A 21,551-nucleotide genomic window follows, 5' to 3' on the forward strand; every position below is an offset into this window, starting at 1 on the left:
GAAGGAAAAACTCCCTTTTAAGACAAAGAAACATCCAGCAAAACCAGGCTCAGGGAGGGGCAACCGTTTGGGGGTGAGAGGAAGGTGACAGGACAAAAGACACACTGTGGAAATGAGCCAGATATTAATTATAAGTAATGATTAAATGCAAAGTGGTGTATCAATACACAGAAAGTGAAAAGAGATGAGTGAAAAAGAAATGCTCAGTACATCGTGGGAAGCCCCCATCAGCTTAGACTTGGTGTAAATAAGGGAGGGTTCAGCATCACTTGATCGTCTTGACAGAAAATGGAACAAAAGGCAGCCAATGTCCAAAAAAGAACTTTGAATGTCCTACAAGAAGCCTATAGAACTATTCTTGAAGACCACTTAAAGAAATCACAAGAAAGCTGGCTATGAGAGTTCAGACTGTGTTGAAGAATAGAGGTGGTCACACCAAATATTGACTTTCAACTCATTACAATTGGACAAAACTTTTCCCCCCTCATATACTGTGTATCCATGTGTGTGTGTATATATATATATATATATGCAAACCACAAGGCATTTGTGTCTCTGTGAACTGGGGATCTTTTGTTCCTCTATGTTTGACTTCAGTTTGTTTTTAAGTTCCAGTAGTAAAGTACATAATAGGCTACCAGTAAACCAGCTTTGCTGTGGTGTGATAAGATGTAGTATGCGATTTGCAGTAAGTACTCCAGAATAGACAAAAAGAAGAGAAAACCACATACCATGGTTTTCATTTCAAAAAATGAAAATAAAGATGTTAGACTATAATGCTGATATTTCATACAAGGAAAACGCCACTATAATGCTTGATGAAAGCAGCAGAGCATTTTCAAAAGAAAGAAAACAAAAGCAACAGGAAAAAAAGAGGGAAAAAATAGATCAAATTTCAGTCTATGAAACCATCGTCTACTACTTTTTTTACTTAGTTAACACCAACATCAATCTAAACCTTAATGGATTTGTAAGACATCCGAAGAGTTTGTCCTCCGAAGAGTTGCAAGTCCATACAGTGTGAGTGCGTGCAACCGCTATGTGTCCCCACAACACCTGTAATCCAAGCACACACACACACACACACACACACACACACACACACACACACAGAGGCACCGTGATGTCACTGAAGGGGAGTTAGCGGCGGGTCTGTCCGTTGGACGTCTGGACGGACATAGACTCAGACCAGCGGCCAACGTTAATTCATCCTCCGCTCTTAGAATCGGACTCTCATTAATAATTTAATAAATCATGACGCTTAAAGGGGCTGTGTTGGGTGAGCCTCGGGTCCAACCTTGGTGATTTAACCATGGTAACTAAAAGGAAGAGGGCTTCGGCTACCACATAAAGTCAGTTGACAAACTGTGGCGGACGTTAACGGAAGAATGGACGGAGTGAAAACTGGCCCTCAACAGGACTGAACCTCCCGCCCGGGTCTCCTCGGGCTCCATGTCACCCTCCTCTCCGTGCCAGATGCCCCAGCGGGGCGATGGCTGCTACAAGCCGGCACCGGTGTCCCCTGCTCCGCCTGTGCCCCCGCGGAGGGTCCGGAGCCGGGACAGAGGCTCGGGCAGGACGCGGCGATCCGCGGCAGGGTCAGCGGGAGCCGGAGCAGCGGAGAAGCGGGTGAAGTGCGTCCTGGTCGGGGACGGGGCTGTTGGGAAAACCAGCCTGGTGGTCAGCTACACCACCAACGGCTATCCAACCGAGTACGTCCCGACTGCGTTTGACAACTTCTCAGGTAAAAAATAGGAGAAACTCATGACATGGTTCATAGGATCCAATAAATCCAATGATCTAAGTTTCAGTTCATCAAGTGTTAGAAATGATATCTTTGGCTTTAATGATCCTATTTCACACAGCCACAGTTTTGCCTACTAGATGCTGTCTCAAGGGATTGATTTATGTGTTTACTTGACTTATTTAATATATTAAATATTTTAATTCATATTCTTTTAAATTTTTTTATCATACTGACTTTTTTGCCAGTTTGTGTTGTCATCAAAGTCAAAGTTTGTCATTTTATTACAACAGTAAACTTTACATTGGTGATACTAACCTCAAGATGATGTGTGTGTGTGTGTGTGTGTGTGTGTGTGTGTGTGTGTGTGTGTGTGTGTGTGTGTGTGTGTGTGTGTGTGTGTGTGTGTGCATGTAGCGGTGGTATCAGTGGACGGGCAGCCAGTTAAACTACAACTCTGTGACACAGCTGGACAGGTCAGTGACCTCTGTACAAACTAACACTAGACACTCAGAGGGCAGTGTTTCCTGTTGTTCTTTTTTTAAATTCATGTTGGACACAATGCCTCTCCCAAGGAAATCATTCTTTCTTACTTTCTTGCCTGTCTGAGTAGCATCCAGTAAGACAAATGCCTTTTTTTGTTGTTGCCTGAGCTACAAAGGAAATGGGAGGGAAGAGGGGTAAGACGTGCTAAAGAGGCTGCATTGAAACAGGACAATGCACGTCCTAGCCCTAGTCAGTGGGATAACATGTAAACAGGTTAAAACATGAAGTTCATTAGGTTCTACATTGCAGGGATGTTTCATAGATGACAGGAACATAGATTAGGATTACTCACAGACTAAAGATAAATCAGTGTTTTGTGTATCTCTAGGTCTTTCCTTGGAATAACTCTCTGGCACACAGGAAGTGATGTAATTCTGTCTACATTTGCGAAGGAGTAGATGTTTGTTTGAAGATAGTGGAAGATGTAGAACACTGTGATAAGCTACAACTGGTTAAACATCAAACAGAGGGTATATGCTGATAGAGATAAAACAAATATGGTAAAACAAAATCACCACACATGCAGTATAATCACATAATCATGCACCAGAGTTATTATAGTCTTTTTTTTTCTAATGAGTTTTTATTTTTACTTCATTTTGACTTTTTGTTTTTAATTCAGTTTAGTTTCAGTAAGTTTCCAGAGTGGATTTTCTTATTTCAGTTTAGTTTTTATTGTTCAAAAATGTTTAGTTTTAATTTATGTTTTATTAGTTTCAGTGTTAGTTTTTTAAGCATTATTTTTGAGGGCATAATAATAATAATCAGAGGCAAGATTTAGGAAAATTACTATAGGTATAACAAAAAACCCCAAAACATTTTAACTCACAGTCAGCTCACAGTCTTGTAAATAGAGTCTCAAAAAAACAAGTCTATCAGTGACTCATCAGGCAAGTTGTAATACATTTATTTGATCCAAAGTAACAAATACTCAAACATTAAAACTAAAAATGGACATTTCCTCTATGTTTTTATTTTATTTTTGTTAGTTTAAGTTTACAAAATCATTTCATTTGGTTCTAGTTTTTATTTTTATTTTAGTTTCACATCTAGTTTTAGTTTTTAAGTTTTGTTTTAGTTAGCTGTAATAACCTTGACATGTAACATGTAAAAAACATTATAATCACCATTTTTCAGCTCACTTCAGCTGTATTTATATGTAAGACAGTTTGTAGTATCTGGAAACTGCAACCATCAGCTGATGCCCTATGAGAAAGGATTTGGTGACAATGGGGAGAAAGAACTTATTTTTAGCAGGAAGAGAAACAGTAAAGTAAATCAGTAAGTAAAAGTTTATTTATATAGCACTTTTCACAGACATATGTCACAAAGTGTTTCACAAGAGAGGTAACAAAAACTCAATACAATCACAAATACATCATAAAAGCCCTGGTCTAATTAAAAGCTTTTTGAAATAAAAATGTCCTTAGCTGCTTTTTGAAGGTCTCCACAGAGTCTGAACGCTGTAGAAATATAGGAAGTGCATTCCACAGTCTGGATGCAAGGAAAGGTCAGTCCCCTCAAGCTCTGAAATGAGTGTGGGGGAACACCGTGGTCCCCCAGAGGTTACGAGAGAGGTGTATATGTGAATCAAATCAGCAATATAGGGAGGGGCCTGTCAATGTAGTGCTCTAAAGGTTAAAACAAAAATTTTAAAATGCAACCTAGATCTGATTAGTAGCCAGTGAAAGTGGTAGCCTTCTGGTACAACCAGATAAAGAATGAGGGGAAAGAGAAGAGTAAGGAGAAAGGAGGAACAGACAAACAAAAAACAGCAGAAAATACAAACTCTGGGAGAGAGAAGACAAACATTAATGACATGTAGCATCATCAGTTGTACAATCACCCTGGTTCTATAGCAAATGGCAAGAAACAAAAGTTAAACCTGCACTTCCAGAGAAAAGTGCACTGCTGGGATAATATGGTAGATTATCACTACAATGATCAGCTGCCCTCAAAAACAGTGGGACATTGAATGAGAGAGGAAAGATAAAGTTGGAGATCAAGGAAAAACAGAAAGACAATTTTTAGGTTTTGATAAAATGTGCTTCTCAAACTTTTTCTGATAGGCTTCACCCCAGAAGCAGAAATAAAGTTCACACTCTTCTACCAATTATTATCTATCATGAACAGTAAAATGGGATCTGAGGTGAACTTTAATAAACTAAAGGTTAGCATGATAGCTTAAGTATGCTATATATTAAAACCAAAATCACATTAATTGAACATTGTGTTACTCCTAGTCCTCATCATCCCACCTGCAGTGGGGCCCGTCCTTTAGTTTAAGAACCACTGCCTTGAAGCAGAGGTAGGCAGTGATGAATCACAGTATCTCTGTGTGAACACTCTCGGTCTCTCACAACCTTTCCAGGATGAGTTCGACAAGCTGCGCCCTCTGTGTTACACCAGTGCAGATGTGTTCCTGCTGTGCTTCAGTGTCGTCAGCCCTGCCTCATTTCAGAACGTTCCTGAGAAGTGGGTACCAGAGATTCGGAAACACGCCCCCTTTGCGCCGCTGGTTCTTGTCGGGACGCAGTGTGATCTCAGAGAGGATGTCAAGGTGTTGATTTTTATTCTGTACATAAATCACAATTTATGTAATTCTATTGCCTGTTTCTCTCTCTTATCATTCTTATCATTGTGTAAACCAATGACACCATGCACAAACTAAATGGAAGCGTTATTATAGTTATTGCACAGCTTGGTTGTGAATCTAGAATTAAACTGTAACATTTTTAAGGTTATGACGTTCAGCTGGTGTTGATTCTCTTGTAGAGAAATATTTATTCACCTTTATGGTCATTTTGGCAGCCTTAGTTATACCACTGTCGAGGTTTATACATTTTGTCTGCTCCATTTAAATCAGTCAGGGTAGAGTAAATATTAGAAACACAGCATCGTTCAGCAGCACCACAAACTGGAGCCTCGTAAATGTCCAAGTCTCCGTGCTGTCTGGATGTTTTTTTGTGACCACAGAGAAGAGTTGTCGCAATGTCACAAGTTGGTAATGTTGCAACTTTCGACATTATGACCAAATGCAATTTTGGCATTGCATAATGTGTTTGTAGGAAAAAGCACATGCATGTATACTCAGGGGCTGTAGCTGTTTGGATTATAAAACCTTTTTGTGCAACTTACCCAGTGCATAAAAACGCTAAAGCCTGTACAGATGCATCTTTCCTGTCTCCTCAACTGATTGTGTGCTGAGGTCAGTACTGTCACTTTACAGCATGCAGGTTCCTGCAAATGTGTTCCTGCTATACATCAGTGTTGTCAGATTCTAATCTTTCTGGCTTCGTCCCACAGTAAAAAGATATGTGAGTTTAACTGGCAATTCTAAAATTGACCATGGATGCAATTTACCCTTAATGAAAGTATGAAGATGCAATCTGATATCAAAGCGTGTAATAAACACGCTGGTCCACCGTGTCCATTTTCATGTCCACTTCATGTTTTGACCGTCGTAGATTTCACGTTTTTGCTTACACGTTTTTCGATGATGCTGGGTATATATATATATCTGTTGTAGTCTAAAGCACTTTGAATGATCAGTACAAATGTCAGTCCATTTCCAGCAAGTAGCAATTGGAAAAAACACAAGACTAATTCATTTAAGAAAAAGAGACAAACAAGAGCTTAGACGAAAAACATACAAAACAGGCAAAAAATGTAAAAAATTATAAAAAGGAAGACTAAAAGCAGGCAATACAGATTAAGAGGACCGAAAAGGGAAAACAATAACTAACTCTGTGAGAAGGATCTCCTCAGGCCGGTGCTCATGTAAACATGCAGTCACCCTCTTGACTTTAAAACAGCCACAAGGGCCACACCTGGATCTACTTTTATGCTGTATGTCTTTCCCCCATAAAGATGAGATTTGACTCTAATAGGCATCCAAGGGGGAAAGAGATATAACTTAAAGTCAGATCCAGATATACCTTAAAAGGCTCAATTAAAATGTAAAAAGCAATTCTAAGACAAATAGTATTGGGGTGATGTGATGCTATTTGCTTAAACTAGTAAGTATATTTATTTCATATTTTTGTAATTTTCTTTAGGTCCTCATTGATCTGGCGAAGTACCGTGAAAGACCCGTGGACCCAGTGGATGCCCAGGACTGTGCGATGGAGATTGGAGCAGTGGCCTACTTAGAGTGCTCTTCGCTGACCCAAAAAAATCTCAAGGAAGTGTTTGACACAGCCATATTGGCCAGCCTGCAGAACTACAGCTCCCATAAGCACCAAAGGGGGAAAAAGAAACGCAGAAAAAAGCAAAGACAGACACCGGACAAGATGAAAAGTCTGTCAAAGTCGTGGTGGAGAAGGTACTGTTGTGTGGCTTAGAGGAGACTTTATTCTTGTCTGATTCAGCTGGGTTTTAGTTGACAAGCACAGAAAGGTGGTTTTCTCTTTAAAAGGAGACGGATACAGGACCTCTCCTGGACTGCGGCTGGGAAGTGTCACAGATGTAAAATATTTTGTTTTTAGCCCCCATTCTGGATTCTGGATGAGATTTACTACTGAGCCTCCCTGCAGGAGAAGGTGGTGCTGTGTCTCCTGGAATTAAACTGGCATGAACCAGTTCTATTGTGGGACTAGCAGAAGATGTGATAATATTGTTCAGGATTAGACTGGTACAGATTTGAACAGGAACTTGGAACTGTGTTTTCTCTGGAGTTAGATCCAACCTATAATGGATTTATGCAGCCTGGTTACGAACCCTGGAGGGGAACTGGACTGTCTTCAGAATATAATTGTTATTATTGGTGGCTTAAAAACTGTGCGTCCAATTCCTGGTCCTTTTTTTAAATTGCTTCTAAATTTAGTCTGGTTTCAGATGCCCATGATTAGAAAGAACTGCTAACTGAAATAGACCGGACCAGACCAAAGGTTGTCATTTTGGAGTTTCTGACCCAGACAATGATCAGTGGCTATAATTATAGTCAGAACAAGTCCAACCCTCAGTTAATTTTAGAGCTGCTTTTTATAACTGGGGCCATTGTTATTCATAATGAAAAAAAAAACTTTATTAAACTGTTAAGTATTTCCTGGTGACACACATGTTTAGTCTATAACCTGGATCAGGTTTTCCCCTTTTATTATAGTGCTGATCTGGACAATTATGCTGTTAGATCTGGCATGAAATTAAGCATAGTTTTCAGCGTGTCCTGACAGAAAAAGGTTCGGTGAGGCTTAGGCTTTGGATAGGTGCCAATCATGTCTTTCTTCTTGTGCTTTGATCAAAAGTGAGATTTCAAAGAATAAGGAGCCAGATAATGAAGAAAAAATCATAATATGTTAAAAAGCATGTCTGAATATCCACTGCTCTCTAATAGCAAGTTGTATCTTTAGTCAAGAAGATACAACCTGGATCCAGGACTCAGTGACCCACTTTGGGTTTCCACTGGTAGCTGTGGTATTTTATCATCTTCATCTAGCCCCCATTATCACTGAAAGACTGAACAATCTGTTAAAATAGAGTGGTACCAGTGTGGCGTGGTTAAATATAAATCTCTGCACTGTGCTGGTGACTGGTGCTTGACCTTAATCGGGCAGGAGGACATTTTGTAATTCATGATTGCATTGTTCCACAAACGAGAACGTTGCTCAGTGCAGTACTCAAGTGGCTCTTTTCACATGGAAATGAAGAATTCAGTTTAAAACTGAGACATTCGAATCTAAATCATCTACAGGCACAAGCTGCAAGGCAGGCAAATAAAAGCCAATTGATGTTAGATATTTGTTCTGCTTGATGTGGGTTTGATTTATCTTTGCAGACACTTAAACAACCTTAACTATGAGCACGTAATGTAATTAAACCCACGCAGTGCTCTTTGCATGTGCTTGTTTCTGTAAGTTTGCAAAAAAAAAAAAGAAAAAAAAGAAAGTGACTTCACCTTTTTTTTTAAAAATGCAATTAAGACTGTGAAGTTTGAATTTTCTACTAGCAATGTTAACCATCCGTTTTTCTGCCCTCACTGTTATAGCCAACCCTGTGTTTACTGTTTTCTGTGATAGTGCTTGCAGGCTGTCCTCTCTCAAATAGATGTAGCTTTATGTGTTGTAAAGCAGCAATAAAAACAAAAGTGAAGATGGAAAACATGTGGCTGTCACACACTCAGCTGCCACACCTTCCTTCGTACACCATAGTTACTAAACCGAGAGCACAGACCAGCAGGGTCTGTTTTATTTTTCTTCAGTGTCTCCGTCTAAAAAGGCCCGTTGTATTAAAGTCACTGCAGCAGACAGGAAAGAGCACAATGTTTGTTATGCCATTTTGTAGCATAAAACACAATTATTCATAGAGATCAGACATGAACACTGTCATAGCTGCATTTCAAAATTTGGAAGTTTTATCTAACTTCCCAGTTAAATGTCAGAATTTATTAGAAAAAAAAGATAATTATATTATGAAAAACAGATTTATTATTTGACTGACGCATTTCAGCTTGCGGCCTTCATAAAACATATCACAGACCAGATTCTAAACAGCACAGAGTAAAGATATATACAAGAGCCAGCATACATATCCACCAATGAGGCACCAAAAAGGATGGCCTGGGCAAATGGTTTAAAGCTCAGGGTCTTAAAATTGTTTAAAAGATTTGATTTAATGACATATTTTCCTTCTTGTATTGTTAGTGACATAAAAATAACTGAGGCTGTGGATGTGTGAAGTTACAATGATATCAGGCCCATGTAAGATGTAACTGACAGGTATTTTGGCTTTTAAGCGTGGTGTGAAAACCTTGTACAGTTCTCAAAAATAAGCATTTTCCCCCAAAGAACTACCCCGCATCACATCTGTGGCCATTGGGTTCTTTACTGGTGTGAAGCAGAGTAAGCCATGTTGTGCCTGGGAAGTTCAATTCATTTTAATAATGAGACTTTTATTTAGATTAAAATATCCACAGTTTGGAATCCACGTAGTGTTTTCTGTCAGAGTTGCATATTTTCAGCCAATTAGTAAATTACACTCTTGTGCTCATTTTCAGCTTCATAATTATTCTTGGACTCTAGAGTAGCTTTGCATGAGTCACAGTTCAAAATAATCCTTATGTTTCTTGCACTGGGCCTTCTGTCATCTTCTGTCTGAAACAAACTGTTTTTAGGCCCTTTCAACCTTTTTTGGATTCCTCTTGTAAACAGAAGGTCTGAAAAGTTTGGCAGGTGGGTGGAGCTTCTGTGCTCAGAAATTACCATATTAAAGTCATCACCTCTCAGTGACATCATAAAGATCCAAGAGTAAAAAAACAGCCTCAGCCTTTGGGCTCACAGGGATATCTGATGTCATTATTTGAAAATTTGCCTGTGTTTAATACGACCATCCATGAGTGTAACAGTTGATGTATAACAGAAAATAAGAAAAAGCAAAACAGATCAGCTTTAGAATGGGTTTTACTAGAGCTGCTTGGTAGCTTTCTATTGAAGATGTTACAGTGGAGACTGAATGGTTTCACTGTTTCACGGTGTTTTAGGCTTGATAGCAAACGCATTGTTTCTTGCAGGGGAAAAGGCATAATAGGTTACTTGTCTTGCTGTTTGTGTGCAGTTTTGGCTGATGGTGCAGTAAAGTAGGCTAAAGGTCATGCAGAGTCTTTATCATAGCTTGTGTTTCCCTTTATCAGCTTTTACCTAGTTTAAATTTTCTGGAAAGTAGGATGTTTGCTCACTGCAGTCTTTCAGTAAATATACTTTTTTTTTTTTTAAATGTATACCTACATTAAATCAACATATTCTTACATAGGTCTGAGTTGGATTTGAGGATAAATCCTCCTTGATGATTTTTTCTCCTCCTTATACATTAAAATTTGATTCCATAAAGCATGCAAATTATGCCACTCTGTTCATGACTGACTGATTAATAGGATATTACAATTCAAACTGCTGTCATGTGATACAACTTTTAATGTGTAAGACTGACTGTGCTACCAGAAAACAGCATAGATTAAGTTTTACTTCTTTTAGCTGCCCCCTCCCCCCCTTTCCCCCCAAGTGTTCAACAGCAGCATGCACCCTGCACTGTATGATGGATGTAAGGCATTGCAATGTAGAACAGATCGGTCTCGGGAAGTGAGCAGTGTTTAAAGACAGTCAGAGAAGACATGTGGTGTGCTGGTATTCTTCTAAAGCTAAGACAGAAATGTTCTGTGTTTGGAGCAGGTCCAAAGTCAGGAGTTTTATAGGTGTTATTGAGCTATGAGTTTTCAGAGATGTGGTTGAGTTTAGCTATTGCAGTAGATTTGGTGCTGGAACTGGATTCCAGAGTGACCTAATTATCCCTGCTGAGGACACTTATCAATAAGTAACTTGTGTAGTGCTATTGGATAGCAAGTTAAAGTCATCCAATAGGAAAATGTTTGAGTCAGACTACAACAAGAACTGATCCTCTGTTTACTTTAGGTCTAAATGTGCAACTTCATGCACATTTAGACCTAACTGGGCACTAAATGCCCATGTTGACCTAATTTCTGATTGCACAAGACTGCACCACGTGGTTATGTGAGTGTAAACAGAAGCATTGCCAAACAGAAGGTCTCATTTTTGAGGTTCAATTGTTTTACTGAGGTTGATACCCCCTAGAGGACACCTGAGCTCACTCACATGAGACACCAGCTGAAAGCTTCTCTTAGGAAACTAGTCCACTGAGCCTGTGTGAAGCGCCAGTGTTTTCATTTTCTCTGCATATAAAAACACTGCTACAATTCTCTGTTTAACCGAGGGCTTTGGTTTGTGTTTGATATATTTGTACAGATGTTTTATACCCTGAGAAATAAAGAATATTTGGTATAAAAATATGTTGTGTTTGAGTGCTTAGTGGCAGACTGAGAATGTGTGTGTATATAAACTCTACTCCCACAGGCTGTAAACAAGACTGAGGTTTCATTTTAAGGTGCATGCATGTTTGAAATGAGGGCAGTAGGGCATGCAGCATTTTAGCACCATTGCTTGAATGCAGAACGGTTTTGAGTTTGACAAAAGTCCAAACTCCACAGAAAGTACCTGAAGTCCAGAAAATAACTACGAGCACCAAAAAGGCATGAAAAACCTTAGGAATACTGGAAAGCTTGAAGGAGACAACACACTCTGGCAGGTAAGAAGAACAAATTCAGGTATATATGCTGAGGAGACTGATGGCTATCTGTAAACATGTGTGAAGGACCACACGGCTGAGATATTTGGCGGGATGGAACATGCAAACTAACAAGGCCAGGAAATAAAACTGACAACAGTGTAAACAGACTAAGAATCATAAAGTAAAACAGCACATGACTTATTATTGCTTTCTTTGGCTTCCTCTCAGAGTCCCAATACATGCTTTTGAGGTTAAATGGTGATTCCAAACTGTCTACATGTGTGTGGAGGTGAGAGTGTGTGATGGTCAGTCTCTTTGTGTTAGCCCAATGATGGACTGGCACCCTCCTGCCCTCGCCTTGTGCCAGCTGGGTTAGATCCCAGCCTCTCTATGACCCTGAGTTAAATAAGCAGTCAAGAAAACAGGCCAGTGGTGTCAAGCGTGCATTCACTCAAGCCCACTGGATAGCTTTGCCACTGATTAATCATTAGTCATTAATATTTTGGGGTTTTTCAATAAAATCCACTGCTACTCCTAGTGGGCACTTGTATGGGTGAGAAAATGCATGGAAAGTTAAAAGCATTTCTAGAGTTGATTGCCTGGATGGGTGGCATCTTGTGTAGTCAATCTTTTGTGTCTTTAACTTTATATCAAGCTTTCTTAACATTAAAGGAAATCTAAGCTATGGAATTTTTTAATGGAATCAAACTGAGCTTCATATGGCCCATTAACTGAAGGGAGTTTAACACCCCTGAAGTATGAAATAGTTCGTTTACAACATGTGGTTTATATTTGTGTGTTTTGTCAAAAAGGAGGTTTATAGTTAACTTTCTAAGTTAACTTTTAAATAAGCAGACCCTCAACTACTTTGTTAGAAAGTACGAGCGCCTACTAACATGTTTGTTCATGTTGTTTTTGTTGATGTCGTGTTCCAGCTTGCTTTGTGATGTTACGCTCAGCTGATGAACATCAGGACAGTGAGATGAAAGATGTGAGCAACGTCTGAGGGCATAGAGACCAAACACAGATACAGACAAATACACACACACACAAAGAAAGCCTACAGAAAGTCATCCAAATTCAGACTGGATCATTGTAAACAGACTCTCTGCTTCCAGGCCCTTACGGTTATGCAAGAGCTTTATTTTGAAGGCTGTCATGTGACATTTGGTTAGTGGTCTGTCTCAGCTCTTGGAGACTCTGTGTGTGTGTATAGGAGAAAGTGATTGTAAATCTTACTGAGATACAAACTGCTTTGCTCCACATGACAACACAGTTAGTGAATAAAGAGGCGGCCGACTTTGTTCTCCTTAGGTCAGCTGCTCTGCGACTCGAGCAGTGCCAGGTCCTGTTGGATGATCAGCTCCTGACACAAATTACAGCCTGTTTTCCAAAATGCAATAATGTTATTCCCTTATTTCATGTCAGTTCTGTTTTGATGGTTTTTATGTGCCAACCGAACCTCGTAGGAGCAGTAACAAATGATTATGTAATTCTGCAATCGTAGTCAAAATGTAATACAATACCCCCATTAACTATGCTTATGATAAAACTGACTAAAAACACATGTCACGAAGGCTGACACATCACTAGTTTTATAAAGCCACTGACCTCATGATGAGGTCTTAAAAGTGTTGGTGATGCCAGTTCTCAGAGGTTCCCAAAGCTTTCCGTGTTTTTGTCGCATTAGTCTTATCGAATTGCTCAAGTTTCAGATTTGTTTGGTTTACCATTCATAGCCACATCCTGTGTCCAGCTGGTGTTTTAAAGACTTAAAATGATTAAAATTGTACACTGTGAAATTAGTATAAAACTGCTGGTTAACTTAATAAGGTGCAAAATAAGATCATGCTGCAGTTGCATTAATGTTACTGTATTAGGCAGATGTTTTATCAATATGATGATATTCACACAAGAAGCAATAAGAATGGAAATCGGTAATACACATGAGAGTGCATTTATGCTAATAAATGTTACAGTCACATGTTCACAAAGCTGCCAGTATAGTCAATGGTTTAAGTGTTGGCTCCAATTCATTTTATAATTTTATAGCCCTCTCTGTGTGCGTGCGTGCGTGCGTGCGTGCATGCGCGCGCGCGCGTGTGTTATGTAACCAAAAAAGGAGCCAAAGTGACATCAGTGCTGACTCTTAATGAGCAGAGCTGAAATATGATCTCCACTTTCCTAACAAGCTATAAACCCAATCAATGTGTGTTCTGACAGCTGCTGTATGTATGTGTGTGTGTGTGTGGGCACGCGCATGTGCTAAAGAGTGTTAAGAGAAAGTACAGAACAGGAAGTTCAGGGGAAAAACAGATGGGCAGGAGTAGATAGAAAAACACAAATAAATACTTGATCAGTTAGTGACAGAGTGAGAATTAGAGATCTTTAAAATCCAGTTTTAATACATTAGAAAACTTTATGTAAAATTAAGAAATAAGAGATGCCTCCTGCCACATTAATCAGACTCACTAAACTATCTCCAGAGATGCAGGCTTGATAACAAGCTGGACTGTCCCTCTTCTCTTTAGTCTGGAGGACACGGCGTCCATGATTTCTGATTACTGAACACTTTTTCTCTGAGATACTCGTCCTCTCCAACATGCTCTTTTTAGACCCAATCATATAAACCCAATCAACTGCCAGTTAGCATAACATTAGTTGCAAAATGTTCCTACGGCTTGTCTCTTTTTTTAGTACCACTTACTTTTACAACCCTTTAATTGCCCTGTCTGAGCTTTCTTTGTTTTAAGTGTTTATGTCATCAAATTCAAAAGAATTTACATGAAATGATAAATGTCACAGTTTAAACGTTTTTGTTTTCTATATTCTTTTGTGAAACAATATAGGTATATGAGATTTGCAAATCACTGAATTCTGTTTTTTGTTGCATTTCACACAGCATCCAGTGGGATTGTGTATTATGGAGACAATAGTAATGACAGGGCAATCTTCAAAGATAACATTTTTTGTACTGAATAAAGAAACAGGACATAATCTGGACTGCATTAAGCAATCCTTTAAAACTTACTTGCTGCGGTAAATGATTTTTATTTTAATGTAATTTCTAGCAAAGTTGATAACAACCAGCTGCTTTCGTTTTGAGTGCTCAGCTTGTCTTTGTTAAGTAACACTAATAGTGTTGCCTTGCTGACAACATTATTATTAGTGTTACTTCTTTTTTATACTGAATCCAGGTGTTATCCATAAGAAAACATCTTGCAACTAGCTGACTCAATAGTTTACAATCATGAGAGGCTATCATTTTTACTGAAGGGTTTTGACCTTTTTCCACAGAGTGCAGTCACAATCAGAAAAGCACAAGAGTGAGGCTGAATGGCTGATTTATATTTAGCGTTGCTGTTTTTGTTTCAGGTTCTTGGTAGGGTGGATGCTGGCCTGCTGACCATGACCATGACTCATGACATTGTTAGTTACACCTGTGTTTTTCCTGCCATGGCGAGTCAAAATATCTTCTGTAAGTAAAGCTCTTCTGTTATCTGCATCAGACAGGAAAACAGCTCAAAAAGAACCAGATGTTGTATCCATCTACACTGATTACTGGAACTAAAAAATAGATTATGACTATGGCTTATACCCAGCAGCTGTTAGTCAGACATTAGTAAGACATCTACGTACAGAAATGTAAAAATGAAAATTTTCATAGAGCTCCATGCACTACTGTGAAACTGTGAAAAACTAAGCATAACCATAGTAAGGTTGGTCTTCTGCACTATTTGTGATACTGTTCACCCATTTACACATCCATCATTTAGGTGTCTCCAGCACCAATTGACAATGGACGGTGGTAGAAAACCTTTGCAGGCACAGAGGGAACATGCAAATGTCATACAAAAAGGCCAGAGGAGATCACAAAATACACAGCAACAACTTAATCTACACATTGTGACAATGAGTGGATTTTCCCCTCACAATGATCCGCACAGACCCACTGTTCAAACACGCTGACACACGCTCCTGGAATCTTTACTGAACGAATGAAACTGCTGCCTGAATGGACTTTATCTCTGGCCATTCACCTGCTCTCAAACAAATATGCTCTTTCCTTTTTTTTTCTCCCTTTCCGTATCACTTTCCAGTCAAATACACTCTCTCCTCTCTTGGTCTCTCTCTGCCCTCTTGCTCACATAGTTTATGAGGATAACCCATGAGGGAGAAGGTGCCATATAGCATTTGAGTTGAGAAACAGTGTGACACACATTCAGTTTATACACCTTCCTCCCACTTTCCAACTCTTCACATTAATACAGCTCATCTGTGAACTGCTAACAACAGCTGACAACTGTAACCGCCATAAAATCCCTGTAACCGCCCTGGAAATGCTGTGTATTTAATAAATGTGTTATTTCAAATGCCACTAAGCCTTTATATCATGGCCTCCATGATATAAAGGCTTAGGGGTCACCAGCACTGTGAAAACTTGAAGAAACACTTTTAGCTTGAAGTAATTGTTTTCTGCATGACTTCATCAGTCCCTCACATCCTTGCTGGGGAACTCTGGCCTGCTCTTCTTTACAACACGGCTGTAGGTCATTGAGGTTTGTTGGGATTTGTTTATGCATAGCTCTCAGTCCCACCACCGCATTTTAATCGGCTTGAAGTCTGAACTGTCATTGCAACACCTTGAGTCTTTTTTTAATTTAGCCGTTTTGTTTTAGATTTGTTGGCATACTTGGACTCATTGTCCTATTCCAGTTTCAGCTAGGCTTTAGTTGTCAGACAGATGACCTCACAATGAATACTCTGGCATACAAAGGAGTTCATGGAGGACCCAATGATTTCAAGGTTCCCAGATCCTGTGTCTGTGAAACACATCCGAATTATCACCCCTCCCTCCACCACTCTATTTCACAGTTGGTGTCAGGTATTTGGTTTTAACCAAGCGGGGTTCTATGCATTATGACCAAACATCTCCACTTATTGGTCTAAAATACATTGCTACTGAAAGTCTTGTGCTACTGAAATTATTATTTTCATGTTTTACATTTTCCCATAAACAGCCGCAACCAAAAAGTACTGCAGGGGGACTGATTAGGATTTTCCTTATTTTCTGTATATAGACTGCAACAATAATGAATGCTCATATTACAAAGTTTCAAAGACTGAGGTATGTGCTGTTAATAACTATGACTTAAGCTTTAAAATGTTTGTTTTGTGTTTTTTAACTCTTGCTTCTAGATGATCAGTTAATCAGGGACAGGATATCTCTAATATGATCATCTCATAGCAGCTCCACCTGTCTGACCATCAAACTTTCTGTTTGAGACATAAAACAGCTCGTTTCAGGGAGTCGATGACTTTGAGGGGCTATATTAATGCTCCATACAGGATTGACGAGTATTATTTTTAAATTTGAGTCGTGTAAGTATAGAATAAAACTGTGAAGAAAGAAATGAGCACAGCAGGTTCTCTTTAAATTAAAAAACAAACAAACAAACAAAAAAACTTTTTGCAGCAGTTTAGCCTTGATTTTTGACAGGATATGAGAGCAGATAGACACACAGGAAATGGCAGGGGTGGACTCAAATGTGGGTGCCTGGAAAAATCTTTCAGTATATGGGTCACATGCTCAACTAAGTAAGCTATACTGGCAGCCCAACAGGTCCTCTTTATGAAAGATTTAACTAAATGGTACAATTGGTGTTTTAATACTCAATAAACCATAATAAAATACAAAAATACTCAAAGTCCTTATAATCCAAAGTCCTTTAGTAATCTGTTATATGAATGTAAATGCCTTGTAATAAAACTATAAATGTTTTATTAATAATCATTATACTGGCACATACTAATTATTAATAAGCATGTTATAAGGACTTTTACAATTTTTACCACCAATTAAGTAACACCTATTACAAGGACCTTACAAGTATTACCCAAGTCTCTTTTTGGCGTATGCATAAAACGTGGTATTTGCATACTTCTCGTTTGTCAAGATAAACCTCTTGTTATCAAAGGCATGTGGTTTCATATCATTGCTTGTTCTGACTTAATATATCTCATCTAATTAGTCGCTGCTCGAGTGTGTTTACTGGAAAAGATAAAAGCTCTCGGTAATGAAGTCTGCAGGGTGCGTTTCAGTCTGCAGCAGCTGCAGCTGACACCACAGCTGATTCACAAGGAAGCTTTAAACTCTGAATCGGACACTCAAACAGCGTGAATCAGCCCAGCATTACACTTGTTTTTCAGTTTTAAAGAACATACTTTTTCTAACAATGTCAGGGTTCACTACGTCAATGAAAGTAAAAATACTAGCCTCAGTATTTTGCATGTGATACACATTAACTTTAAGCATATAATAGCAAACTGTACATGATGTTTTTGCTGAATTTACTTCACCTGAGAAGCTCCACAGGGGTCAGTGGACTTCATGCACCACTAAGAACAATAAAGGTGTAATTTTTCATTTGTCATGCCACAGATGATATCAATTAAATACAGTATATCCACACAGTCCAGAGGGAGACATGCTGATCTGAAAGCAGATGTCGAGCTATAATGTTGAGTTAATAGACTTGAATTTTGAGCTAAAAATGCAATAAAACTAAGTAGAAAATAATCTCTTTTTCTTACATAGACTCATGAGCAAAGCCTTATTTAATGACCTTTTTTCTGTCACACCTCTGAAAACCTGTCGTGTGTTTGATTCGCTCAGCTGAAGTTTATTTGCAAAATGCAACAGTTTATACAGGGATGCTATTCTGTTTCACTTCATTCATTAATTGAGTGAAACTGGAGCTGTGAGAAGTCTGGAAGTAGGAGCTTTGACAAATCTCATTTAGAGGAGAGCAGATCAGTCTTAAATTGCTCACAAATCAGTGCCTCAGCAAGAGTCAGAAATTCCTAATAATTATAAGAATGCCTAACATCTGGGCAAAGTCTGCTGATGCTTTCCATCGGTCGTGTGTTTCCATGTTATCAGTAAACGGGACATACTGACAGGTTTTTCCAACTGCTCATTTCATGGCGTAGATAAGACCTTCAAGAACAAAGCGGAAAATGGCTCATAATTTCTGGATTATCGTGGAGCGAATAACCAAATGTCAGTTGATCCCGAGCCTGTTAGATGTAATAAGATGTACTAGGCTTTGTTGCAGAGCTGTATTATAAGACTGAGATTTAATGCTCATGGGTGTTTTTTAATGTGACACTCTTTAACATTGTTAAGTTGACTGGTTTGATGCAGTTTCTTAGTACAGGAACGTGTAGGATCCCAGTTTGAGAAACATTAGAAGACAGCTTTGTGTTTGTTGGGCTTCAGCTGTAGTGGAAGAAAAGAAGTGCAAGAAACCGTGATACACAGCTACACCTACACATGTTTTTTATGGTTGGAAAAATCCAGGTGTGACTAATAATATTAACGACTTCACTTCTCAATTAAGTGTCCCAATGAGCCATGACAGAAAGTCTGCAATAGCAGGAAGCAGGAATGAAGTGGAAGCATCATTAAAACTATTAATTACATGAATGGCTTTCCAGCTATAATTTGGCAATAAGTGAAAAAGGTGCATTGACCACTCACTTTTAAAGGTGAAGGTCAGTGCTAAGAGCTGAAGCATGTGAATTTTCACCCGCACTTTAGTAAATTACAACACGGTGACTAAGGTCAGGATTCAAGACTCTGTAGTCCTTTACACGTTGACAGTTTGTAACAGAGTCGTGCTTTGTTGCAGATGCAGCAGTTGGAGACTCAGCATGTCTGTTTGCTTCATCCTCTTCTTTTCTTTCTTTCTGTTCCTTTTCTTTTTCTATTCTTCCGCTTCGCCTATTTTCACTAACCTGGCCTTCACCTCCTGTCTGCTGCAGCAGAATATCCACACAGATGATAATATGAATAACAAAATAAAATAAACAAGCAGAATAAAAACATTACAGTGCTCCCTTTTAGCAGGAAGAATATTTTAAAAATTTTCCAGTTTTATTTTGAACTTTGTTTATACGTTTTCCAAATTCTACTTTTACTTCCTGTCTTTTCCAGCTTTTGAGACCTCATGCTCATAGCTTGGCAGGAAAATTTTCTTTGTTTACTTAAGAGTCTCTTCTGGAACAAATGGTTAGCATTTTAAGTGTTGTCTTTATTAATTTATACAATATAATAAATGTATTTTTAAGTAAAATTTGCTGTTAGCCAAATTTAGGTTGCTCATGTTAGCTTGCTAAAAGCATTAGCTACTTTTTTGGCTAATGCTGACTGAATGCTCAGAAAATGTCATTGGTTAACTGCAATGTTGATCGTGGACCAACATTATTATGAAGATGTAGGAACAACACTAACACAGAGATATTATACTGTACATACGCACACATAGCTCTGTGTTTCCTTCGTCTGTGCTAGTTTGTATGCTAGCTCTTTGTGTTCCTGCAGTCACTTTAAACTTCTTGGGACTTTGTTCATTTTCAAGTTTCTCATTAGCCTCAATAAAAGCGTGCCTTTTGTCATTAATTGTGCTTGGATTATAACTGTACAGTAAACACAGTGAACTGTGGCAAACATATGCTATGATATTGGTGCTCAAGTTATACTAAAAAAATATGCCGATTGTGGCTTTAAGCTAAAGAATAAAAGGCTTAAATGCAAGATTTCAACCCACCCTTATGTACTTTGTGTGGTTGTAACTTGAAAAATATTCATAGTATGAATAACTATTTACAGAGCTTTGTTAAATATGATTCTGAGTCGGTCAGTGGGAGGTAATGATTGATCACACTGATGAAACCGACAGGTGAATGAGACAGGTGAATATAGCGTCTGCCACCTTGACAGTTTGTAATTGGATTTCATGCTCTGTCACAGTTCTCAGGATTTACAGTATCTTAACATTTTAAAATGAACACATTTTGTGAGTCTCTCTCTTTCACATACAGACACACATAAACACTGTTCTGGGAAATGGGGATTAGTTACTGATACTGAGAGGTGGGAGTAATCAGCCTCCCTGTGTAGCCTCTGAAACCAGATGTAACCAGCTGGGACACACACACACACACACACACACACACACACACACACACACACACACACACACACACACTGTGACCAACAGGCTCATGGCCAGAACTTTTGTCCTTTTCTCAACTGTGTGAGCTGACACACAATGAGGAGAGAGGGAGGCCTAGTTTCAGCTGTGCAGAGTTCAGAGACGCTGCTTCAAATGAATCTTTGTGATCGAGGACAAATGTTCTTCAAAGGTCTGGAACACTTGGACTTTATTACCTTTCCGTGCTGCCGCTTTAATTAAACGCTTTAATCTTTATCTTCACATTAAAATCACGGGCAAGTGAAAGTTGCACATGAGCTTGGATAAGTGTGTGTTTTTTTGGAAAGAAGCACAAGTGCATGTGTGAAGTGCACCTTGCAGGACTTGCATGTCTGTTTGTTTAACCCAGAACAGGCAGCAGGGGAGAGACTGGGTGTGTAGTGTTGAGGCAGTAACTGAAGGGAGTAGGATTAATCCAATACAATGAGTCATGAGAGACTGATCCTTAAAGCAAAGGGAGGATGATTTTGCACAGTTTGTGTTTTTCTGGACAAATTATGCTGAATCTAGATTATCACAGAAGCCTCACCTCTATAAATAGCAAACCTTTTATTTATTTAAATTTAGATAGCTTTAATAGAAAACCCTGAATATGATACCTATTTTAAGCTCTTCTGTCAATAATTGAAGACCTTTGGGACTTAACGTATATGGAACACACTGTTCTGATTTATTGATAGCAGGTTGCCACTTTGAAAACCTACCTGTCAATATAATAGTATACATAAAGCAACAGAAGACTAGCTTATTAATGTCCTGTAATAACAAGTATGTAGTTTATCAAGGAAAAAAATGTCCCATGCTCTCCCCCCCCCCCCCCCCCCCCCCCACACACACACACACACACACACACACACACACACAAAACTGGACTATTTCTTAAGGTTTTGGGTGAATCCCCAAGCGAATCATGAATCATACAACCTTTCAACAATTCCTTGAGTAAGCCCTTGGTGACAGTGGAGAGAAAAACCTCCCTTTCATTAGGAAGAAATGCCGGATTCAGAGTGGACAGGGTTTGTTGAGGGCAGATAAGCAGAAAAGAAAAAGCAGAGCGTGGAGAGGCAACAGACTGTAAACACTGAGCCTGTTGCTCTGATCAGCAAATGTAGATTTGAGACGGTCAG

General features: G+C 38.9%; 1 protein-coding gene across 1 annotated transcript; it reads left to right on the plus strand.

Annotated features, from left to right (window-relative positions):
* Positions 1-1,122: 1,122 nt before the first annotated feature.
* rhoua (ras homolog family member Ua) lies at positions 1,123-11,087 on the plus strand. The gene is made up of 4 exons (XM_082533037.1): positions 1,123-1,744; positions 2,162-2,220; positions 4,662-4,850; positions 6,349-11,087. Exons 1-4 carry the CDS (start codon positions 1,453-1,455, stop codon positions 6,631-6,633), a joined length of 825 nt encoding a protein of 274 aa, XP_082389163.1. The 5' UTR covers positions 1,123-1,452; the 3' UTR covers positions 6,634-11,087.
* Positions 11,088-21,551: the final 10,464 nt, after the last annotated feature.

Source organism: Aulonocara stuartgranti (genome assembly GCF_965226115.1).
Source record: "Aulonocara stuartgranti genome assembly, chromosome: 1".
Taxonomy (NCBI): Eukaryota; Metazoa; Chordata; class Actinopteri; order Cichliformes; family Cichlidae; genus Aulonocara; species Aulonocara stuartgranti.